The 25000-nt window shown below is 29.4% G+C and overlaps 5 protein-coding genes across 18 annotated transcripts in view; 3 read left to right on the top strand and 2 right to left on the bottom strand.

Moving 5' to 3' along the window:
• The window catches only part of Hs3st-A (Heparan sulfate 3-O sulfotransferase-A), a 112749-nt gene extending 88451 nt beyond the window's left edge, over positions 1–24298 (bottom strand). The window contains exons 1-2 of one of the 6 annotated variants that reach the window (XM_035865412.2): positions 5454–5469; positions 3850–4230 (exon numbers count right to left, since the gene is read on the bottom strand). The gene's annotated coding sequence lies outside the window, so the exon portion shown is untranslated. Of the gene's footprint in view, positions 1–3849; positions 4997–5453; positions 5470–24169 lie in introns of those variants that run through there. The other 5 variants (XM_035865410.2, XM_035865411.2, XR_014982779.1 and 2 more) reach the window with 5 other exon arrangements.
• On the top strand, positions 6484–12125 carry LOC118441402 (putative protein phosphatase CG10417). 4 transcript variants are annotated; one of them, XM_035865735.2, is made up of 7 exons: positions 6484–6597; positions 7686–7805; positions 8854–9133; positions 9296–10052; positions 10163–10289; positions 10765–11220; positions 11321–12125. In XM_035865735.2, exons 2-7 carry the CDS (start codon positions 7686–7688, stop codon positions 11564–11566), a joined length of 1986 nt encoding a protein of 661 aa, XP_035721628.1. In that variant the 5' UTR covers positions 6484–6597; the 3' UTR covers positions 11567–12125. The 4 variants fall into 4 exon arrangements, with proteins under 4 accessions (XP_035721628.1, XP_035721630.1, XP_035721627.1 ...); XM_035865734.2 differs by lacking the exon at positions 6484–6597 and adding an exon at positions 7380–7433; XM_035865736.2 differs by lacking the exon at positions 6484–6597 and adding an exon at positions 7387–7513.
• On the bottom strand, positions 13413–24257 carry IFT20 (intraflagellar transport 20). Of its 3 annotated transcripts, none has more exons than XM_085660444.1 (4): positions 24170–24257; positions 15714–15855; positions 14657–14811; positions 13413–14533 (listed from the first exon to the last, which is right to left on the bottom strand). In XM_085660444.1, the coding sequence occupies exons 2-4, from the start codon at positions 15835–15837 to the stop codon at positions 14420–14422; spliced, it is 393 nt and encodes a 130-aa protein (XP_085516570.1). In that variant the 5' UTR covers positions 15838–15855; positions 24170–24257; the 3' UTR covers positions 13413–14419. The 3 variants fall into 3 exon arrangements, with proteins under 3 accessions (XP_085516570.1, XP_085516571.1, XP_085516569.1); XM_085660445.1 differs by lacking the exon at positions 24170–24257 and adding an exon at positions 15928–16105 and having other exon boundaries at positions 15792–15855; XM_085660443.1 differs by lacking the exon at positions 24170–24257 and adding an exon at positions 15928–16092.
• On the top strand, positions 16729–23067 carry LOC118441407 (BTB/POZ domain-containing adapter for CUL3-mediated RhoA degradation protein 3). Its single transcript, XM_035865748.2, has 5 exons — positions 16729–17335; positions 18203–18515; positions 18632–18830; positions 18967–19117; positions 22712–23067. The coding sequence occupies exons 1-5, from the start codon at positions 17173–17175 to the stop codon at positions 22774–22776; spliced, it is 891 nt and encodes a 296-aa protein (XP_035721641.1). The 5' UTR covers positions 16729–17172; the 3' UTR covers positions 22777–23067.
• Positions 24299–24783: 485 nt separating the features above from the next.
• LOC118441405 (very long chain fatty acid elongase 6-like) overlaps positions 24784–25000 on the top strand; it is a 12310-nt gene continuing 12093 nt past the window's right edge. For 2 of the 4 annotated variants that reach the window (XM_035865744.2, XM_035865741.2), the window contains exon 1: positions 24805–25000. This exon is cut by the window's right edge. The gene's annotated coding sequence lies outside the window, so the exon portion shown is untranslated. The other 2 variants (XM_035865745.2, XM_035865743.2) reach the window with 2 other exon arrangements.

The raw sequence follows: 25000 nt of genomic DNA, 5'->3' as shown, positions 1-25000 counted from the left end.
AATATGCGTTCGAATTAATACTAAGATCTCTCTACCTCTCCTTCTCACTCTCTCTCTCTCTCTCTCTCTCTCTCTCTCTCTCTCTCTCTCTTTATCTATCTATCTATCTAACTTTCTCTCTCTTTCTTTTTCTTCGTCGAGTTTTCTTACGTAATAAGTCGAAAACAAAAGAAAACTCAAAGAAAAGAGTAAAAAAAGGATGGAGAAACTCTTCCTCTCTTTCTCTTCCTCTTCGTTGTCGTCGTCGTCGTCGTCGTTGTCGTTGCCCCACAGCTTTCTAATTACAACAGGGCTGCTACGGCGCTAATAAAGTGAATTTCAACGTTTGTTTTTCCACGTGTTGTGTTAGCCGTCGTGACGTACAGTAATAGTAGTAGTAGTGTAAATTGTAGTAGTAGTAGTAATAGTAGTAGTGTAGTAATAGTAGTGTAGTAGTAGTAATAGTAGTAGTGTAGTAATAGTAGTGTAGTAGTAGTAATAGTAGTAGTGTAGTAATAGTAGTGTAGTAATAGTAGTGTAGTAATAGTAATAGTAACAGTAGTAATAGCAGTAGTAGTAGTAGCAGTAGTGTAGTAGTAGTAATAGCAGTAGTAGTAGCAGTAGTGTAGTAGTAGTAATAGTAATAGTAGTAATAGCAGTAGTAGTAGTGGCAGTAGCAGTAGTGTAGTAATGTAGTAGTAGTAGTAGTAGTAGTACATCAAACGAGTCTTGGTTGATATCGACCCCACTTACGAGAATTAACACAACCACCAACGAAATCCGAGGATCTTTTCCTTGGATCATTTAAGCAAAGATCCATGATTTGTTTAACGTAATTGTTTGCCACTATTACTATTACTACTACTACTATTATTATTATTATTATTATTATTATTATTATTATTATTATTATATTATTATTATTATTATTATTATTATAGCGATATCGTCATCGAGGGGGAAAAAAGAATTTCTATGAAAATATATAACCAAGAAATACGATATGTTTTAACGCTATATTTGTGATGGCATGTGTATGTATGTGTGTTTGCTTTTTGTTTGTGTTGTATGTTTGTATTGTATGTTTGTGTACACATAATAAAGAATATTTTTATTTAATTCTTTCTCTTCCTGTTGTTTCTTTCTAATCATTCGATATTGTTACGCAAATATTAGCATGGTGATATCATGGGGTGGGGGAAAAAAAAATGTTTAAAACGAAAAATAATACGTTTGCCTATGAAATATGATGCTTTAACGTTTTATATATATTAAAAAATTTGTTTATTTTTATTAAATTTTTTTTTTCTCTCTTTACTTCCTTCTTTCTTTCTTTCCTTCGAAATATGTGACGTGTATACCATAATTATATCGAGAATAACAAATTTTTTAGGATAACAAATATGACGAAATATTTACCTAAGAAACACGATATGTTTTAATCCTGCATATCTCTCTCTCTCTCTCTCTCTCTCTCTCTCTCTCTCTCTATTTATCTATCTATCTCTCTCTCTCTCTTTCTCTCTCTCTGCGTGTGTGTGTGTACATAACAAAGAATATTTCTACAAATTTTTTTGTTTCTTTTTTCTTTTTTCCATTCTTTCTTTCTTCCTTTCTTTCAAATTATTCGATATTGTTGTACACGTGAAATCGTAGCGAAACAAAAAAATTAAAACAAAATGTCTACCTATGAATACAAAATGTATATCTATGAATACAAAATGTCTACTGTATACATATATATATATATATATATATATATATATATATATAAATAAGGAAAAAAAATATCTCGAATTATCCTTTTTTTCCTCTCTCTTCAATCTTTCTAAAATTATTCAAAATTGTTACGTGAATTTGTTACAAAATAAAAAAAAAGAAAAAAGAAGCCAAAGAAACAAACAATATGTTCCCATACTATCATAAAAAGTGTCCATAAGAAATATCTTGAAGAATATTTTTCTACAGAATTGTACCAAATTTTTTCGAATATTTTTTTTTGTTAAAAATTTACATTTTATACGTACATACACATTTATATATATATATATATATATATATATATATATATATATATACACATATAATTTTCATGCAGCTGTGAGTCAGCTACAAAGTGCACATAAAAAAAGTATCTAATATTTCTTTTCTTTCTTTCTTTTCTTTTTTTCTTCGTAATCCTCCCGAATTACGAAGTTAACATTTTTTTTTCTTTTTTAAATCATACCTAATAAAAAAAATAAGAAATTACTCAATATGATGTATTTATTAATTATTAAACGTATAATCTAATAAAAAAGCTTTGAAAAAAAAAAACAATGGGACACATTTATTTTGAAACGACGAAACATTAGAACAACAAACTTAACCTAATTATTTTTATAATTTCCAATTCGCACATCGATTCTCGATCATATATATATATATATATATATATATATATATATATATATATATATATATATATATATATATAGACATATACATATATACAAGAAATAATAATGATAGTAATAATACTAATGGCTTGCACACGAGATGTATGAAATTTGTAGAAAAAGAAAATCAAAAAAAGGGGGGAAAAAAAGATTAAAGAAAGAAAAATTCTCCACGCAAGATGGACCATTCGTCTTCGGGTTTTTTTTTTCCTTTCTTCGACGTCGATTCGAAACATTTTCTCTTATTCGAGTTGAAAGTTCTTAAAGTACATTTTGTTAGTGGTAAAAAGTTATAAAAAAAAAAAAAAAAATAAAAAGAAAAAACGAGGGAAAGGAAACGCTCGTTTGGATTCGCCGCCATGCCACCAAAACTATGGCGGCGTACGTGAATTGCTAGAAAACGTTTTTCTATTGGTCAGTAGTTAAGTCGTACGTCAAGCCCGACGAAACTCCCCTCGTCCAACATGAGTAACTAAGTAAGTAGAGAAAATTCAAACGGTAAAGAGAGATGTCGAGAGAGACAGAGACAGAGAAAGACAGACAGACAGAGAGAGAGAGAGAGAGAGAGAGAGAGAGAGAGAGAGAGAGAGAGAGAGAGAGAGAGAGAGAGAGAGAGAGAGAGAGACCATTAACGGTTACAAAGTACGAAAGAATCGTTACCATTTTCTAAATTACACGAAATATTATTTTTCTAAATCGTTAAATAAATAATACGATCGTGTATTTAAAATATAAGAACAAAAAAAAAATAATGAAAAAGAAAGAAATTATTCAATTCTTAAACAGATACGTATTAAGATTACATAAATATACAATGTATAACAAATATATATATATGACATATATATAATATAATATAAATTTCATATGTATATATGTATTTATCATATCCTATATATTGCGTGTATGCGTGCTTGTTAATGGATATATATATACATACATCATGCATATATATACATATATATATATAGGAAGTGATGAAACGTTGCCTCGACCTTGAGAATACATGAGATATTCAAAATCTCTTTATAAAAGACGACTCTTCTTAGACGATAGTGTAAGGTGATATTCGATACGACAAGATTATCGTAAAAAAAAACAAAGCTCATTCTTCTTTTATCAAGCGCATCTTTAAGATTCGAAAGAACGTTTGGAAAAGTAATTTATAAAGTGAACGAAGAAGAAAATGAAATAAAATTAACGAAAAAAAAAAAAAAAAAAAAAAAAAAAAAAAAATTAAAAAGATATTCGATCAACTATCCTTTTCATTTGCATTTTCTTCGGAAAATAAATAAATAAATAAATATATACACATACATACATACATACATACATACATACGTACATACATATATATATATACATATATATATATACACGTAGAATAAAGAAGAAAAGCTTGGAGCTATGTACATAAGTAGTAAACACGTACCTGTACCTGGTCGGGCCGACTCAAGGTCAGGTCACTAGGCCGTGGACATACACGACGTATGCTTTTCTTGCGCTTAGCGTGACGATGATCACGACGATGATAATTATAATGACGATGGTGTTCAATAAAGATGAGATAACAGGTACGGTATTGATGATGATGATGATGATGATGATATTGGTGGTGGTGGTGGTGGTGGTGGTGGTGGTGGTTATGGTGGTGAGTTCTGATACTGGTCCTATCTTCTTCTTCTTCTTCTTCCTTATCCTCTTCCTCTTTCTCTTCTTCCTCTTCGTCTCCTTCCACCCCTTCCTCCTTCTCTTTCTCTTTCTCCTTCGTCTTAAATACACTTGGCTTAACTTCGATGTTCAATATCTTTCACTGAATAATAAATGTACCAAATGAAAATAATCTCGTAATATATTGAATAATAATCAAGGAACATCGTAAACCAATGTGTAATCGGCCCCTTGTAACAACAAAGCGAAAAACTGAGGGAGAATCATTGGACGTACAGGTTATGTACGCGAGCGCTTGCTTTTCTCCCAAAGGGTTGTAAAGCTCGATTGATGCTGAGGAAGATGAAGAGTGTGTGTATGTATATATATATATATATATATATATATATATATATATATATAAAAGAGAAAGGGAGAGAAAGAGAGAGAAAGAGAGAGAGAAAAAGAGAGAGAGAGGGAAAGATTGAAATAAAGGATTGAAAAAAAGAAAATGATAGGAAAACGAAATAAAGAAATAAGGAAAGGAAGGAAGAAAAGGAATAGGATAGAAAAAAAGAAAAAAGATAAAAATTCGTATAAACCTTTAACACCAACACCACTATCGCGTCGTTGTTACGTACAAACACACTGACAACAATCCCGTTAAACTCGATTGATTTAATTGTACTTGTTTTAGGGGAAAAAAAAAAAAACAACCAAAGATTCCTGTGATAAGCGCGCTACTTGATATGTTTAAAAAAGCCTTAGTCGTGGGTCAAAGACCGATGGACGAATTTAATTCCCTCGGACCGACCAGCTCCGAGCCGCTCGAGCTACGCCGACGTACTGCCGCGGGATCCGTTTCTCGCGCGGAGTAACATCCCCACTACTTCTCTATGTCGACCGCGCGACACCTCGGAGCACGCACCTCTCCTTCTTAACCGTCACCTCACTCTCTCCCACTCTCTCTCTTTCCCCCCGCCACTCACTATCTCACTCCCACCTTTCGCCGCTGGCTCTATCCTCCCTGCTCCCCACTCTTGCCACCTATTACAACCACCGATACCTATCGGCTACGAGACCCGCGCAACTACGCTTTCCATTTCTGCTCATGCGCGTTTAACAAATTTCCCTTCTTACTATGAAATACGAAAAATCGTAGGATCACCTTCCTTCTTCTTCTTCTTCTTTTTCTTCCTTTTTTTTCTTTTTTTCTTGCTTTCTTTCTCCGTCTTCCTTTCCTTCATTGGAAACAAGAAAAAAATAATAAAAAAGAAAAAAAAAGAAGCAGAAAAGGAGGAAGAGGCGAGAAAAAAATTTTCCCCTTTAACTCTACGAAAACTCTTCGCGTTTAGATATGATACGTTTACTTACTTAGTTACTTACTTGCTTGCTTGCTTGCTTGCTTGCTTGCTTGCTTGCTTGCTTCTCCGGATTGGCTCGTGAAAACAAATTAAGACGACAAATATGGCGCTATTTGTTAGTAAATAATTCAAACAATCATAATCGTCGATGATGTTTTTAACGAATAAAATATGAAAAAAAAAAATTATATGGTTACCATTTCATATCGGATAACGTTACTTATATTTCGATTGTCTATTAAGAACAATGCACTATCAAAAATAAACATTTTAAATTTATTGAATTTCGATTAATTGTAATAAATTAAAATATTTGAATGAAATGAGAGAGGAGGATTTCAACGTGACGTCATAAAGAAAATTTTCAACATAGAATTGAGAACGTTCGAATCTATACGATTTATTTTTTTGTTACTTTTTTAACTTTTTGTAATATCGTGAAAAAAGAAAAAAAAAAAAGAAAATTACGATTTCTTACCGATTCGTTCGCGATACGCATGCGCGCATAAGCGTACACGCAGGTATTATACGTTTACATCGATACGCGGGATAAGCGACGCGCGCCACAACATTCTCGACCAATCAGAAGCGACGTTCGTTTCGTCGACGACGATGCAAAATCGATAAGCAGTAGCCACCACGCGTTGCACGGTGATATACAGCGCCCTCTAACCTTTCGTCTCTCTTACTCACTCACATATACACTCTCTCTCTCTCTTTCTCTCGCTCACTCTATCGCTCCGTCTCTCTTATTGGTGGCCGTTTACATCCGTACGCCTCCCACCCGAACGCATTGCGAGACACGTGATCACACGTGACGCGTCTAGCGACACCGTGCGTAAACGCAACGTACGTTTCTACCAAGAGAAAGAGAAAAAGACCGATAGAAATAGAAATAGAGATAGAGATAGATAGACGTCGCGTCGTTATAAAATACGACGACATTCCTTCTATATACTTGACAATTCGTTGTCTGTGTTCGTACACTAGCTATATATCTATATATGTTGTATATATATATATATATATATATGAAACCAGTGAGAAAGAAGAGAGAACCTTAATGACGAATCGATATAATACGAATATACGATATCGTACGATTGTGACATCTAACACAAATGATACGAAGTAACTAACTGCAATATCTAGCTTTGACCTAATCCGTAAGTACCAAAACAAAACCGTTATCTTTCTCAATATGTATATATATATAAAAAAAAAAAAAAAAAAAGGAAAAAAAAGAAAGAAAAAGAAAAAGAAAAAATAATAATAAAACGTTCGGAATTGAATAATAGATTAAACGTCAGACAGGATTTATCGATAAATGTCATTGTCTATTTGATTAATTCGTTCTAGTGTTTTTTTTTTTTTTTTTCTTTTAGTATTCTTTTCTTTTTTTTTCTACACGTTACTCTTTTTCTCTTTTTCTCTATCTAACTTGCTCGCTCGCTCACTCACTCACTCACTCGCTCACTCTGTCTGACATGTTACGTTTAGAAACTTTTTCTTTTTTCAAAGCTAACCTAATCGTATAATCGAAGACACGTCCATATTGATTCTAAGTCGATCGGAACAAATGTATTCAAATTCGTTGATTTTAATCGTATAATAATAAACGATTATTATTATCAATATATATATATATATATATACACACACATATATACATACATATTTATATATATATATAATTATATATAATATATATTAATATATTTATTATAGATATAAATATGTATATATATATTTATATATATTATAGATATATACGTATATACACATATATATATATATATATATGCACGCTATTCGGTTAATAATCGTTATTCAAAATAACGTCCAAATTTTGGCGCGAAATCGAATCACGCCTATCTCTATCTCTTTACGGAAGGATTAAAGTATGTGACCTAGGTGGCGCCACCGTATATACCGAAAACAGAAAGCCAAACCGGTCATGGGGGGCTAGTTAACGACTGTACGCCGCGCTTGCGAATACACGGTATTTTTCGCTAGTTGGTGGTCCGCGATATACATACATACATACATATATCAGAGACTTTCGGAACATCACGGGAAAAAGCAAAGCATCGGGCTTTTTTTTTCTCTATCTCTCTCTCTCTCTCTCTTTCTCTTTCTCTCTCTCTCTCTCCCTATCTTTCTTACTCTTTCTCTCTCTCTCTCTCTTTCTCTTTCTTGTACTCACTCACTCTCTCACCTCTCACCGAGCGTGTTTTTTTTTTTTTTTTATAAGATGGGAGGCATGGGAGCGTATATGTCGAAACCCATTACAAATAAGATTTCAACCGACGAAGTTGGAAAAAATGTTGCTTTCGGCGCGAGTTCGATGCAAGGTTGGCGTATCAGTCAAGAGGTAAGAAGACGAAGAAGAAGAGGAACCTATATAGAAACCGTTGAAAGTGAACTATGTGTGGTGGTTGCACCGTTACTCTCTTGCTTACCGATTATTATGTATAATGATTTTAATACATGTGAAACAATACTTTATCGACCGGCATCGGTTATTATTATTTATTATTTTATCGTATAATACGTACGTCAGTATATATATTGTTGTTAACATTTGAAAATTTATTTCTCTTAAAAAATATATATATATATATACATATATATATATATTTGTGTGTGCGTGTGTATGTGTGTGTGTGTACGTTTCGTGTGTGTACATGTTTAATAGTAGTAATGATAAATAAAACGGAATATCGGCCTTTTTAGATTTAAATACGATGTTATAACTCGTATATATTCTTACTCATTATAAATCCGCATATCATATATTTGAATATTATTGATGAGATTGTGAGAATCGAATATGATTGAATGAGATATTTATAACACGTTTTTGAATCGATGAACTATATCATTTATCATTATCACTTTGGATTTTACGTTCATTAATTTTCTTTCATTTCCCTCCTTTTTTGAAATATCGATTTTATTCTGTGATATATATATGTGTGTGTGTGTGTGTGTGTGTATGTGCGCGCGTGCGTGTACGTATGTTTGTATGTGTCATTTAACCGATTATTATCTATTACAATTATTTCTTTAAATATATATATTTTATATATATATATATATATATATATATATATATATATATATATATATGCATGTACATCATATGTGCATTTTGTATGTGAAGTTTATATTTTCAGAAATGGTTTCCAAAGCTCTACGTTTTCTTTTTCTTTTTTTTTATTTTATTTGTTATCGTTCGTTAGATTCCTCGATATTAGGAAATATTAGATATCCTATATTTGATTTAGTTTATATAAGAATAATATTAATGGATTATTATAATCTATCATTGTTTTTTCTTTTTTTTTTTTTTTTTTTTTTACATTTAAATTAAGATGAAATTGTTTAATAATATTTCTTATTTATTTATTTATTTATAGGATGCCCACAACTGTTGTATAGACTTTGACAAAGATGTTTCCTTATTTGCTGTATACGATGGCCACGGTGGACATGAGGTAGCAACATATTGTGCTCGTAATCTTCCAGAGTTTATTAAACAAACCGAGGCATATAAAAGAGGTGATATTAGACAAGCATTAATCGACGCCTTTTTGGGGTTCGATGCTACACTAGCAAAACCCGAAGTAGTTAGTATTCTTAAAGAACTGGCAAGGCCATCAACTTCGGATAATAAAGAGGATGACCTTAATGACTCCGGTGCGTTATGCGTTGCACTAAGTATATGTATTATGTCAGGTTATACCTTTATGTACACGACCTTGCTCCTCTTGTATTTTCTGAGATATAGTTTATTCCAGTTATTTAATTATCCAAGGAAATATTTAATAAGGTTATCATCGTCTATTGTCTTACGCATAGATGAAGAAGAAAATGTTAGCAATCTACGTATGGAAGCAGCAATGCCATTGGATCAGGTTATAGGGAAATATCAATCAGAGGTATCAAATCCTCATCCTAACAATTTGAAAAATGAAAAATCTAACAAACGAGCTTGTCCTTATCTAAGAGGAAGAAAAGAAAAAGACAAAGCTAGTTGTTCATCGTCGGGTGCAGGTTGTTCGTCGTCGTCATCCGCATGGAATACAAATGAAGCCGATGTGAGTAGCTCTAGCCAACCATGTGGTTCGTCTATGTCAAGCACGATGAAAAGAAAAGAATCATCTGGGAATAATGAAGCTGAACAAGTTCTTGACTCTACTACCAGCAATGGAACTGTCCATGCCTCTGTACCTGTAGTATCTACCGATGATATGGAAACAACAAAGTCTGCTGACATGCCGGATAGTTCAGAGGATGTTAAAGAAAAAGTATCGAGTCCTGGAAAGTCGGCATGTTCTTTACCTATTACAAATGAAGTTGAATTAAATGGAGCAAAATCAAAAAGAATAGAAGATGCGGATAGTAGTAAAAGTGGCGGTGACAATGTCTCAAGCAGTTCTTGTACCCCAGTAGAAAATGGAGATGCCGGACAACAAGAGAGAATAAGTAGCAGTGATCGAAGAAGAGTCCAATCGATTGAGCTTTACCAAAGTTTTTTAAAGAAAAATGATGAGGAGTCCGAAGGAGATGACGATGACGATGAAAATGATGAGAGCTTTGATGGTGTTCCCGAAAGGTATGATAATTAAATTACGTATTAAATTACTCCTTGATCATTACAAAAGAAAAAAGGAAAAGGAAAACAAAAATAACCAAATATCGAATTAAAATACGATGAAATTTTAGTGATGAAGACGACACGGAAGATGTCGACGAAGATGAAAGCGACGAGGACGAAGATGGTGAGGATGACGATGACAAAGACGACGACGACAAAGATGACGATGAAGATGATGTATTAAACATAGAAGAGGTAATATAATTTCGAATGTATCGTTGTTTAAATCGAAGGTATAAGTTTGATTTAACCCTAGTTGTCCCTGTGGGGTGTAAGATACTCAAGACCAACTTTGAGGTCAATTAAAACAATTTGTGCTAAGCACATGATTCATGATTTATATATATATAATGAAAAGATTGGAAATGTGCTTTCAAACTTAAGTTGATTATTATTTTCGAAGCTTCAAAAAATATACAGTATTTTTTTTTTTTTTTTTTTTTTCTTTTTTTTTTTTTTTTTTTTTTTTTTTTGGAGTCAAAATTGTTCATTCTGTATAAATGACAGGTGTTACTCAAAGTGCCTGGGGAAATAGTGAATCTCCCAAGTGCAAACAATTTGAAATTATTTTGAGGTGTTCACAACTAGAGGATAGAAAGAAAGAAAGAGAAAAAATATAATAATAATAATAATAATAACAAATTTTGCATATCATTCTTTTTCTCTATAGCCAGGTTCCGACAGTGGTTGTACAGCAGTTGTCGCCATACTTAAAGAAAACGAGCTATATGTAGCGAACGCAGGTGATTCTCGATGTGTTTTGTGTAGAGACGGTCAAGCACTTGAATTGAGTTTGGATCACAAGCCCGAGGACGAGCCAGAAATGAAACGTATACGAAAAGCTGGCGGTAAAGTTACGTTCGATGGTAGAGTCAATGGTGGCCTTAATCTTTCAAGAGCTCTTGGGGATCACGCGTACAAACAGAACACAGTTTTACCTCCTCAAGAACAAATGATATCCGCACTCCCAGATGTAAGGCATATTACCATTGAACCAGAAAGGGATGAATTTATGATATTGGCATGCGACGGTATTTGGAATTTCATGTCGAGTCAGGATGTTGTGCAATTCATTAAAACGCGTTTAACCGAGAAATACGATAACATTTCAAAAATTTGCGAGGAGGTAAATTCTATTTTAATTCTAATAATAGATTCATTTTATATGATTAAATATTAATACTAATACTAATTTCTTTTATGTATATATATATATATATTTACAGTTATTCGATCACTGTCTAGCGCCAGATACGTTAGGCGATGGTACAGGATGTGACAATATGACGGCAGTTATCGTACGATTTAAACAATCTTCCTCGTTAACAACGAACGCAACTATAACAGAAGTTTGTGTACAAGAGAAAAGATCGGTGTCACCTTCTAGCCCTAATAAAGAAAGCAACGATTGCGTTACGGAGGAAAATAGAATGCAATCTTGCAAACGTCTTAAGACAGAGGCAGCTATCTAAATTACCAATTGGAGAAAAAAAAAACTGAAAAGAAAAAATGAAAAAATGAAAAAAAGAAAAGGAAAGAAAGAAAGAAAAGAAGGAAGGAAGAAAGGAAAGGAAAAAAAAACACACACACACACCTACACGCACACGCACGCACACACACACACACATACACCCACACACACACACATGCACACGTTATATAAACTGATCTCTTCTCTCTGGAAAACAGGTGGATGAATGTGAATTCATGTCAAATGATTTATCATACTGTAAAACTGTGAATTGAACACGGATGTATGATCATTAACGTACAGTAACAGTTACTACACTAATGTGTTAAAAAGGAAGAGTGCGTTAGTGTGTTGGTTAATGGTGATAGACTGAACGATTGGAGCACATGAAGATGATACGCTGCTTTTTTTTTAACTTTGCTTTTTTTTTTTGCTTTCTCTTCGCCCTCCCCCCTTCCCACCCCTCATCATGAAAAATCCGGGTATATACGCGCCCTGAGAAATTTCTCTCTTGTACTTTTATTTATCTGTTCCTTTTTTTTCTTTTTCTTTTTTTTTTCTTTTTTTGTTTTTTCTAATTTATTATTTTCTTTTTTCTTTTTTTTTTTTTTTTCTTTTTTCTTTTTTCTCTTTTTCGTTATTTGTCAGTCAAATAAGACACGCAAAACTATCAAAAAATAACCGTTTCGACAGTAAGAAATTGATAATTTGATCCTTTAAAAATACAGTATAAATCTTAAAGCATAAAAATACAATTTTTATTTATTTATTTTTTCTTTTTCTTTTTCTCGTTACGACAATAATAATCAGAAAATGCATTGTTCTTTTATATACACACACACACACATATATATATAAATTTCAAGTACACATAAAGCAATAAGCCGTGATTTAGGTAATAGATGCAGTTAATTATTTCACAAAATATGAAAAGAAAAGAAAAAAAAAAACGAAATCACACGTCTAATTTCTTCTTAGATACATCATTCAGTTTTAGTTGACTCATTCTACTTTTCCTATATATATATATATATGTATATGTATATAGGGGAAAAAAAATATATATATATATTTTCTTTTTCTCATTTAATTTAGCTTTCAGCAAATAAAATTAATTGCTTATCATCTCATTTGCTCCATTTATGTTGACGAAATATGCTCTTTGAGTTTTTTTAGCTTACTTTTAATATAGTAAGTATATATGTAATTGTACATATTTATAAATTTAGGCTATAGGATTTATATTTGTAATAATTAAAAACACCACACATGCACGTATACGCACACGTATACGTTATCTCTCATACACACAACCATACGTACATATATATATATACATATATATATATATATATATATATATATATACATATATATATATACATATATATATATATATATATATATATATACACGCATATATACATAGATCATACACAAACATAAATACACACACAGTTTCTTATTTTTACGAAATAAAGTTTATTTTTGAATCCCTGGGGTACAATGGTTGAACGGGCATAATCTCTGAGTATATAAAAAAAAAAAGTAAAAAAAAACTTTCATTGCAGAATTAAGACGTCCGCTTATCAGGTGTTATCGTTCTATGGTTTTTTTTGTATCGATGATATTGTTAAAAAGAAAGAAAAAAGAAAAAAAAATGGAATAATAATAATAATATAATAATAATAATTATTACAATATTAATAATAATATTAATAATAATAATATTAATAATAATAATAATAATAATAATAATAATAATAATAATAATAATAATAGTAATTTCACATTATGTTACTTTGGAAGTGCCATTGCACTTTTGTCAACGAGTTCGAACTCGTCTTTTATGTAGAAACTTATACGATTGAGAATTAAGATTTTTCAGAAACAGTATTCGATATACATAGAGAGATGCATCAATCTGAAAACTTATGTATTATATTATATTGTATTACATAAGGGCATTGCGTGAGAACTCATCATTTGTGACACATAATTATTGTGCGATAGAAATAAGAATTAAGAAACAATCATTTCTCGACAACAAAATGTAAATATATGTCGCTCTTAATTCAATTATATTCATTGATTTTATCAAAACAAACAAACAGACAAACAACAACAAAAAAAAAGTAGAAGAAGAAGAAGAGGAAGAGGAGGAAGAAGAAGAAGAAGAAGAAAAAGAAACAACACGTGGAACGAAAGACCTAATTTAAAATACAAAAAAGCACAAAACACTATTGCAGTGCCTAATACTGTAATCGCTGTTGAAAAATTAATAACTTGATTCTCTTGTGTCGTAGAGCATTCTCAAATGAAATTGTCAATTCGGATTGACCCGACTGTTTGTAGATTTTTATAACGATACTTGTCTGCGAATCTCTAAAGTATCGATTCAGAAAATAAAACTGATGTGCCTTTTCAATTCAGGGGTTTGTCAACTTAAATGATAAGTGTACTGCGTACTCTTAAAAATCATTTTTCTTATTAAGAAGGGTTCTCTCGTACATCTCCAACCCCTTCATCATCATCACCACCTATGCCACCACCAACCACCCTCTCGCCCCATGCATTCTCTTAAACTACAAACTTCGTCTCATGAAACTTATGTACTATAGTAATATTCATAATACATGTTCAATTCAATTAGTCTCCAGTTTAATTTTTCTGTTTATTTTTTTTCTTTCTTTTTTACTTTTCTTTCTTTCATTTTTTCATTTTTCAATAAGCTCTCTTTCTCTCAATATCATGATACAATTGTGAAGGATAGTTTTGTTGTTGTTGTCCTTATTGTTGTTGATGTTATTATTGTTGTTGTTGTTGTTGTGTTATTGTTGCGTCTAATTGAACTTCAATTTACTGTTAAATGTTCAATCGTTTCCATTTGTTCCATTTCAATTTTTTTTAATGAGTCATACTGTATCCTCAAACGTTCTAATTCCATTGATTTCTCCATGATCAATGCCTGGAGAAAATTTTTATATTTTATTTAGAAAAATTTAAGGAAGAAAGTTTATTTAAAAAAAAAACAAAAAAAATAAAAAAAGAAAATGGAAAAATAAATAACACAGAAATTTTTTCTATGAACCTGCATTTGTTGTTTCTGCGCATCACGTTGCTTTTCAACCGAACGTAATAAATTTCGCGCGCCGATCGTTCGCATTTTTTCTTTTTCAACCTCGTTCGCCCAGTTGTCGGTCATGTCGATGAATTTATTACAATTCTTTTGAAATTCCACGATTCCTATAAAAAAAAATGGCGACGGACGAATTATACAAATAAAATAAAATAAAATAAAGGAAAAGAAAAAAAAAAAGAAAACAGAAAAGAAAAAAAAAGGAAGATTATTGAACTTACTACAATATCGTGTGCAAAGAAATAATTGCCGATTTAAAAATAAAAAAAAAAAAAAAAAAGAAAAATAAAAATAAACAAAAAGAATTAAAACAAAACAAAAAAAGAAAAGAAAATAGGAACGAGAAATTGATAAAAATGACGGTACAATCATCGAATTTCTTTTTTTTTTCTTTTTCCTTTTCTTTTCACAAATTGATTGCAAACTAAAAAAAAAAGAAAAAAAAAAGAAAAGAAAGAAGAAGATGACAAAGATAATAATAATAAAAATAATAATAAAAATGTGTCGAGATACATGCATATATTATTTAATATAAAATGAATACAAAAATGAAAATTCCTTTTGATTTCGTAAAAAAAGAAAAAAAAAATACTTCTTTTTTTTTTTAAACGACCTCGGGGAATTTCGTTTTCTTTGATTCGTACTGTACCGTCTCGAGCAGCATGCATGAGACATTCTTGATCGAACCAAGTGTTATGGTAGTGAACGATAACCAACAAGTTGAAATCGTAAGAGAATTAGATCCATAATAAAGAGAATTAAAAGATCCATTGTATTGTTACGAAAAACGTGTTAAAATGTTAAAATAGGAGGATCTGCGAAAGAGAAAAGAAAAGAGAGAAAAAAAAAGCCAAAAAGAAAACACCAAAAAAACCTCCAAAAAAATAAAAAGAAAACAAAAGAAAGAAAATTAAAATCGTAGTGTCGAAAGTGTGCAAAGAAGTAGAAGAAATTTTCTCAATCGATATCATCGCTGAATACAATCAACAATCAACCTTTACTGACTTACTGGTAACGAAATTTTGACATTCCTCCTTTAATTTATTCGTCTGATTAGCTACTTCCGGTTCTAAAATACAAATCTTACTTAGATCATCAATATAAAGTCCGTACTTTGTCAAAGAATCGGCCATTCTTCTTCTCCTCTTAAACTACAAAACAAAAAACAAAACAGTGTTATTAGATTTTCGTATTATACGCATGCGTAAACTTTTGTTTTCCACCTTGGTTGCCAATGGTATTAGATTCACGTATTTTCACGATGATAATCATTTTAAAATATACATGTATACATATCGAGTAGAATGAATTTTTTGTTGCTTCAAGGAAAAACAAAAAAAAAAACTGAAAAATAAAAAGAAAGACAAAATTTTTATGATCGTTCGTTACACTCTCTTACAAAGAATTGTATAAAAGTATAAAGAAAGAGAGAGAGAAAAAGAGAGAGAGAAGGAAAAAGAATAAAAAAAAAAAAAAAGAAAAAGACAAATTTGTTTCTAATGAAAATCTACTTTATCGTCTGTACATAAACATCGTACTACCTTATCGACGATCGATATGATACTTCCGTTGTTATAATTTACCGACGTTACGTGTTAGGTCGATAAAGAAATTTCAATATGGACGAGAACGAGGTAGCAGGTGCGCACATTATACACGCGATACGATATCTATATTGAAGTTTGACAATCCTGGCTCGTCGTTGTCCGTGCCACTCTAGTCATTTTCAGCAAAATGGGGGTACGGTAGGATGCATTCTTTCGTGTTAAATTGCGGGAAGAAACTGTGTCATTTCTAATATCTACGTTAATAATAAGTATCATTTGCGATTATGATGAGGTTATTCGAGGCCACTTAAAAAAAAGAAGGACGATTTTATAATAATTATTAGTTCGTGTTCGTTCATTCGTTCATTCGTTCGTTCGTTCGTTCGTTCGTTCGTTCGTTCGTTAGCAAAAATAAAAAATAAAAAGTAAAAAAAAAAAAAAAAAAAAAAAATAAAATAAAATAAAAATAAAAAAGAAAAAAAAAAGAAAAAAGACAGAGAGAGAGAACAAAAGTAAAAGGGAGAAAAAAAGAAGAAGAAAAAGAACAAAAAAATAGGAAGAAGAAAAAATTCGATCGAGTGCGTCAAGTGCCTAACTTCGTGTCGTCGTCGTCGTCGTCGTCGTCGTCGTTGTCGTCGTCGTACGGTGGATTTGACACTTTGAAGAAAAAAAAAAAAAAACAACAAAAGGAAAAAGATACAAGGAAGAAAGAGAGAGAAAAAAAAAGAAAAATAGAAAAAGAACTCGCTGTATCGCACCTTCTTTCCCCCTCCCCCCATACCCGAACTCCCCTCCCCTCTCTCTCTCTCTCTCTCTTTTACATTTCTTTATATTCGTCTTATTTAACTTATTCTCCTGGGATATACGTTTTTTTCACGATCAATTAATTAATCGCATATTGAAGTTGTGTCGAAGCTCGTTATGTCTGGAAATCATAAGACGGTGATTAAGTGTCCTTCGGAGTACGTCAAGTTGAATATCGGTGGTTCGTTACATTATACGACATTGGGCACATTGCAAAAACATGACACGATGTTACGCGCCATGTTCAGTGGTCGTATGGAGGTTCTTACCGACTCCGAAGGTAAGATTAATTTATACGATCGAGATTACGATATTATACGAATATTTGAACGATATCATTTCTTTTTTTAACATTTTATCGTGATCACGAATAAATTACGATTCATCATTTTACTTTATGCAACAATATTTGTATTTATTTTTTACGACGAACGAACGAACGAACGTTCGATCGTATCGTGACCGTTCACCGTTCGGTCGCCATTTTTTCTATTCTGTTTTGATGTATTCAGTTTTCTCTCTCTCTCTCTCTCTCTCTCTCTCTCTCTCTCTCTCTCTCTCTCTCTCTCTGTATGTGTATCTCTCTCTCTTTCTCTGTATGTGTATCTCTCTCTTTCTCTGTATGTGTATCTCTCTCTCTCTCTGTATGTGTATCTCTCTCTCTCTCCCTTCCTCTCTCTTAGTATATGTATCTCTGTCTCTCTCTCTCTCTCTCTGTATGTGTATCTCTCTCTCTCTCTCTCTCTCTTTCTTTCTCTCTCTCTCTACTCATATGACACTTTAAATATTAAAGTATAACATACTATATATCAATGATATATCATTAGTGTAATATTTTGAAGATTAGTTATATATCATGTGTAATTTATTAGAGATTAAAAATTTTACAATGATATCATTTGTTGAGGCTAAACATTTTAACATTATTTATTGTAAAGTATTTAATCTCTTTTTACATTGATTCAAATTATCTAAATCCATTGTTTTATTTGCTTTTTGATTTATTATTCATCTTATTTGTTTTAAGAACCAAAATGATCTTTATTAGGAAGAATGATTTTTTTCTATATATATATATATATATTTTCTTTTTATAATATACAGTCAGTGCACAGTTATTTTAGTTACATTATAAATTTGTCTATAGGATGGATATTAATTGATCGGTGTGGGAAACATTTTGGTACAATTTTGAATTTCCTAAGAGACGGCTCAGTTCCATTGCCAGAAAGTGCGAAAGAGATGGCCGAACTTTTGGCAGAAGCTAAATACTATTGTATCAGCGAATTAGCCGAATCGTGCGAGCAGGCACTCCTTAGGAAAGAACGCGAAGCAGAATCCATTTGTACCGTCTCATTAATAACGTCTCAAAGGGAAGAACAACTTCTTATAAGTAATACTGCTAAGCCAGTAGTAAAACTTATTATAAATAGGCACAATAACAAATATTCATATACAAGGTAGTATTAACAAATTTTTAGTTATATATATATATATATATATAATTTTTTTCCAAAGTGAGTAAGCCCATTCAAATAGTTAAAAAATAAATATATGTAATATTCTATCGTTCCAGTACATCAGACGACAATCTATTAAAAAATATAGAATTATTTGATAAAATGTCTCTTAGATTTAATGGTAGGGTGCTATTTATCAAGGATGTAATTGGTTCAAGTGAAATTTGCTGTTGGACATTTTATGGCCATGGTCGTAAAGTAGCCGAAGTATGCTGCCATTCAATTGTATATACAACCGATAAAAAACATACAAAGGTAAGATTTATACTCCACCCGGTATATATATATATATATATATATATATATATATATATAATATATGAGAATCAAAAAAAAAAAAAATATATATATATATTAAGAGCTTAATAACTTAAAATTTCTTGATATTCAGGTTGAATTTCCAGAAGCTCGCATTTATGAGGAAATGTTAAATATTTTATTATACGAGCATCGTAATGGACCTGATCAAGAATTAATGCAAGCAACGTCTTCTCGCGGTGCTGTAGGTGGTGCACCACCTTGTACATCCGACGAAGAAGAGGGTGAGCGTTCCGGTTTGGCTCGCCTTCGCTCCAACAAACAAAATACCAACTGACCCAACCTTACCGTCCTTAACCCGCAATATCCAGCAATCTGTACAATTTTTAATGTTGTTCGCTCTCTTAAAACTCGAACTAATATAAAATAGGATACATATATATATATATATATATGTATGATGTATGTATGTATATATGTATATATACATATACACACACGAACACACACACACATATATATATATATATATCAGTTAAAGACAGGAAATGCAACACATATGCATACGCTAAAAAAATTCAATGTTACGTGCCCTTGCTCCTTTTTCTCTATCTCTTTTTTTTCTCCTATATAAAAAAAGAATACGTAAACTATAATGCTAAAAAGTCCTCAACAAAATGACAGTCTATATCTCATTGAATTTTACATTGCAATAGTATTTCTTTCTTTTTTCTTTTTTGTTGTTGTTGTAACGGTGTATCTTAATTCCTAACGTGTTTAGAATAGCATTTAAATTGATGTCAAAGCAGAATGACAAACTCATATTTAGATATATTCTACCTGTTTATCACTAAAGTAAAAATTGATTAGATTTTTTCAAACTTTTGTCAAGAAATGATATATATAAAAAAAAATATAAAATATATATATATATACATACATACAGGAGATTAGATATCTAAGTACTTTTTATGTGCCAAACATTATATTACAAATCTAAATTGTCATTCTGCAATGAATGGAATTACTAAATTACAATGCATTTTATATCATATTAGAATTGCACTGTTACCTCTGTTATGAGTATTAGATATACTGTTATTATTATTACTTTTATTATTTCTATTATTATTATTAATATTATTAATATTATTATTATTATTATTATTATTATTATTATTATTATTATTATTATTATTATTATTATTATTATTACTACAATCATCATCGTCATTTATTGCTATTACCACCATCCCTGCAACTACTTTTCAATTAGTATTACTACTTTATTAATATTGTCATTACCATCATCATCATTATCATCACTATTGCTTTCAATGACTTTGTCATTTTCATTATCATTACGATTTATTTTTTGGTATTATTATTATTATTATTATTATTATTATTATTATTATTATTATTATTATTATTATTATTATTATTATTTTATTATCACTGTCATCATCATTGAACTTAATCATGAACTCACATATGCAAAATGAATTGTTAATTCCTCATCATGCATAGAGGAATTTATCAAATGAAATGCATATATTTTCTAATATTTGTGATAGAAACAATTTAATTATGTCGCAATTGTTGAAAAAGAAAAAAAAAAGGAAATAATGAATTTTATCTCTTTACTAATATGTAATTGTATTCTTCAGCAATGACGAGGTGCTTTAAGTTTTTTTTTTTTCAAGCTATTCTATAATTATTTCAGTAAGAGACTTAAAACAACTGATTGCTAATTTCGCGTATTTATTGATTTATTATTTACGCAGGAGCAATTTGTAGATTATATGATTTAATACATTTACGTTTTATAACTTAAATAATTTTGTACGTTCCTTTTTTTATTTTATTTTACTTTATTTTATTTTTTTTTTATTTATTTAACATGAATGAAACATCCGGCCTATTAGCTTTAATGATTTTTAACAATTTGTTTCAATCTAATTTTTTTTTTTTTTTTTTTTTTTAAATAAAAGGAAATTTTTTAAATAGAGTTCAATAGATTTAGATTTGCTAGTATTTGTGTTTATTTAACAGGAACATTATGCCTCTCTTGAACTATGATTGTTTAATAATTATCATTCAATTACTATCCCGTATCATATATTTTATTATTTCTGATTCTATAACATACATTTTTAACACTTTTGATTTATTATATATATATATATAATAAATTTATTTATTATATATACATATATATATATATATATATATATATATATATATATATATATATATAATTTAATGAATGAAAACTTTTTCTAAATTTCATTAGGATGCAAAGCATGAAGTTTTCTTTTTTTTATATATATATATATATTTTTTTTTTTGAGTGCTTATACGTTTAAATAAAATATCAGGATCGTTGATTATTAAAAAGAAGACTGCAAACAATAATTCTTAGACTGCTTGAATAAAGCAAAGTTATAAATTTTATTTGAATTCAACAATAATTAACCATTAAGTGCTTTTCTTCTTTCTATTAGGTCGTTGCATAATTTCTCTGTTCTATTGTCATTAATTAAACATACATACTTTCACTTTTAAAGTCATATAAATTTTATCCAAAAAAAAGAAAAAAGGAAAAGAAAAAGGAAAAAAAAAAATAGAAATTATACAGCAATCTAATAGAAAGATTTTATACAAGCTTTATACAAGACTGTAGTAATGATAAAGATGAAAAATATTGATTGTATTAAATAGTTTTGTATAATTATCTTATTTTGATGATATAAAAAAAAAAAAAAAAAAAAAAAAAGGTTGATGCAATATCATTAGGAATATTTGAAAAATATTAATATATAAATATTAATATATATTATCATTATCATTATTATTTTTATTATTAGTTAATTTTGTTATTATATAAATATAGCAATTTAATAACTTATTCTTCAAAGAATACAATTAAATAGAAAATATATAAGATTCAATGAAGTAAAATAATATATTTCTGAAGAAACTGATTTTAAGTTATTATAATATTGTTCTGTGGAAAAATTTATAAATATTTAAATACTTAGATATATGTATGGAAAATGTTTGGTACTTCTTATTACTACAGTTGATAGTATATTGCTATGTCCATTTTTAATGATATATAATATGGACGTATTATAATTTAACCCTTTTCTACCCTGATGTAATCCATGAGACTGCAACATTTAATTATGAAATATATATATATATATATATATATATATATATAATTAATAAATCTGATAATTAATATAAAAATATGATGAGATCGTTTTTTCCATTCTTATTTGCATAATGGTAAAATCAATTATTTGTTTTTTATTAATAAAATGTTCAGAAAAATGTAACAGTCGTTAAATCTGGTTTGTTAAGGGTTGAATGTCCAATTATTACAATATAATTATTTTTATCATTTGAATTTGATCGATACTATATTTCTTAATATATTTATGTAATTATGAAAAATATTTTATACAAAACAGGTAAAAAAAAAAAAAAGAAAAAAAAAAAGAAAAAGAAAAGAAATCAATCATTTTACAGGAAGTGGGGGCCAGTTATTGTATTCATGTAATAATGATTGATAATATTGACAGGGTGTTTTTTTGTAAATTATAATAAAACAATTATTACAGTATTACCAGATATTACTAATATCTGATTAATAATAATAATATATATATATATATATATATATATATATATATATATTTATATATATAGTATATGCATAAGACATGAGATATAAAAATTTTAGACCATTCTTACGTGTAATATACGAAAATAAGTTAAATTTAGATAATAGATATCGTTATATATCAAAATGATTTTTAATAGAATGTTAAGTGAAGTAATATATATATATATGGATGTATGCACAGGTGGACAGGGACAGACAGACAGAGGGAGGGCGAGATTTAAATACATGCTGCAGCTAGAGAAGTGATTACAATTTATAAGAAAGGAAATATGTTGCTTATAATCAAAGATTTTTTTTTTTTTTTTTTTTTTTATTTATTGATAATTAACAAAAAAATTATGGTATATCTTTTATCCGAGCAGAGATTTATGATTCCGCAAAAAAAAGAAAAAAGAAAGAAAACGAAAAAAAAAAAGGATCGTTGTGTGTCTAGAATAACACATAAAAGAAAAAAAGAATAAAAAAAAAAAAAGAAGAACCTTGTAACATAATGTGTGCGTTTAACATTATATATATATATGTCATATCATTATTGTTATCAGAATTAATAATAGGATTATTTATTTTATTACTTATCTTTTGAACAAATAATAATTATATTTTTATATCTATAGTTTTCAAAAGATATATTAATTATCTAATACTACCCTTTTTTTTTTTTTTTGGTTTTCTTTTTCTTGAATTGCGGTACAGTCTTCCAATAAATTTTTTTATTAAGAAATATTTCTAACATACACAATATAACATAATGTTAACATATAAAATATAAAACGATATGCCAAAATGAATTAATTGGAAACAAATTTCAGTACAGTTCCATTTAATTGTAATGTGTTCCCACTATATAACTTTTAATAATTTCAGAGCGAATATTTTGTACTTTGTTACAATCGATAAATATTGTTTAAATGATTCCTAGTGTTCATAAAAAAGTAACATTCTTAAGATTGAATCCTTCTTTATCGTTATCAATATATAAATATTAAAAGTGTATTAATGTAAAACTAACAAAGAAAAAGAGAAAAAAAACACAAAATTGAGACGTACAATTGACAAATGTTTTAAATTATAAATTACGTGCCAAGAATCTTGTATATCATCTTATATCTTATATCTTATATCAATAATATATACTTGATATATGTGAAATAATATAATTAAAAGAAAAAAAATATAATTGTGTTCTCTATTAAAGTTTCAAGACATATAAGAATATACATTATTATATTTGCAATTGAAATTATATTAAATATAAAATACAATGTATGTGTATATATATATATATATATATATATATATATATATTATATATACATATATAAGGAACTTAAACATAATTTTTTTCCCGTGCCTTTTTCTGTACCTTACACTGTTAGACACGACTAAAATATTCATTAAGTACTTCAACCGAAGTTTCGACATTAATGCAAATATATTCACGGAACATAAAAAAAAAGAAAAAAGGGAAAGACATAATAAAAATATATTTCCTTATGAAAATGATTTATCTATCGATATATTTCTACATAATACTTTGTAGACATTTAAATGTATATAAATGAGTAGGTTATGTTCGACGACATATTGTATTTCTCTATTACGATATGCTTTAACGGTATATAATTTTACAACAACTTACCTTAAGCGTAAAATATTAAATTGCTCACGTTATTTAACAAATAAGATAATTTTAATAATAATATCAAATTAAAATTTGAGAGAGGTAATACAAGCGATCCATAAGATACGTAGTGGATTAAGAGATAAACATGACACTTTAGAAGTATGACGTATGTAGGTCTGACCTACAGAGAGATCGTGAGCCATTAGTTACATAAATGGCCATTAGAGAGCGTCTAGTGAATACAATAACGGGTGTGACAAAAAACAAAAGCGAATGGATATATTATTGATGAAAATAAAATTACATTGATAAATAAGAGGACGAGAAAAAAATTTAACGTATATTTCATTTCCAATTATTTATATATTTAAAGAATTACTTATGTTAAAATTTAATTATTATTATTTGAGATGCTCTTTAAGATATATCATAAATATAATGTATTTTACATCGAAAACTATTGGTAGATAATATGGATACATAAGGATCACGCGTTTATAATATGACCTATCAGGATGGACGATCGTCATCGGTCGATTGGTCGATAAATACGAGCCATCTTTAACAGCCAATCAGCATCGAGTTCAACCTTGAATTGTCCCACCCACTGTGAAACGATAAGTCAGTGGCGCTACTTATCCGTTAATGTTAAACACGGGACAGCGTTAGTCTCGCGGAGCACATTGCACGGTGTACATGGTTCAGCGTGGACAAAAGTACGATTAAATAAAAAGAAATAGAAAGAAAGATAGAGAAAAAAAGCGAGCGAGTCATCTTGCAAAGAGCATTAGAGAGAAAGAGAGAAAAAGAGAGAGACCGGGTTTGACTCGAATAGTGCGTTTTTTA

The sequence above is a fragment of the Vespa mandarinia genome, chromosome 11 (assembly GCF_050613455.1).
Source record: "Vespa mandarinia isolate Hongniang chromosome 11, ASM5061345v1, whole genome shotgun sequence".
NCBI classification, from domain to species: Eukaryota; Metazoa; Arthropoda; class Insecta; order Hymenoptera; family Vespidae; genus Vespa; species Vespa mandarinia.
The sequence above is the reverse complement of the archived record's forward strand: the minus strand, read 5'-3'. Positions and strand labels throughout refer to the sequence as shown.

Bases quoted from the DNA above. Each gene is read 5' to 3' on its own strand.
- LOC118441407 (XM_035865748.2), top strand. From the start codon at position 17,173: ATGTCTGGAAATCATAAGACGGTGATTAAGTGTCCTTCGGAGTACGTC. The intron at 18,516-18,631 runs GTAGTATTAACA...CTATCGTTCCAG, and splicing joins AACAAATATTCATATACAAG to TACATCAGACGACAATCTAT. The intron at 19,118-22,711 runs GTGAGCGTTCCG...ATGTATGCACAG, and splicing joins TACATCCGACGAAGAAGAGG to GTGGACAGGGACAGACAGAC.
- LOC118441402 (XM_035865735.2), top strand. From the start codon at position 7,686: ATGGGAGGCATGGGAGCGTATATGTCGAAACCCATTACAAATAAGATT. The intron at 7,806-8,853 runs GTAAGAAGACGA...ATTTATTTATAG, and splicing joins GTTGGCGTATCAGTCAAGAG to GATGCCCACAACTGTTGTAT. The intron at 9,134-9,295 runs GTGCGTTATGCG...TCTTACGCATAG, and splicing joins GGATGACCTTAATGACTCCG to ATGAAGAAGAAAATGTTAGC.
- IFT20 (XM_085660444.1), bottom strand. From the start codon at position 15,837: ATGGCCGATTCTTTGACAAAGTACGGACTTTATATTGATGATCTAAGT. The intron at 14,812-15,713 runs GTAAGTCAGTAA...TTTTTTTTATAG, and splicing joins ATGTCAAAATTTCGTTACCA to GAATCGTGGAATTTCAAAAG. The intron at 14,534-14,656 runs GTTCATAGAAAA...AATTTTCTCCAG, and splicing joins CGCAGAAACAACAAATGCAG to GCATTGATCATGGAGAAATC.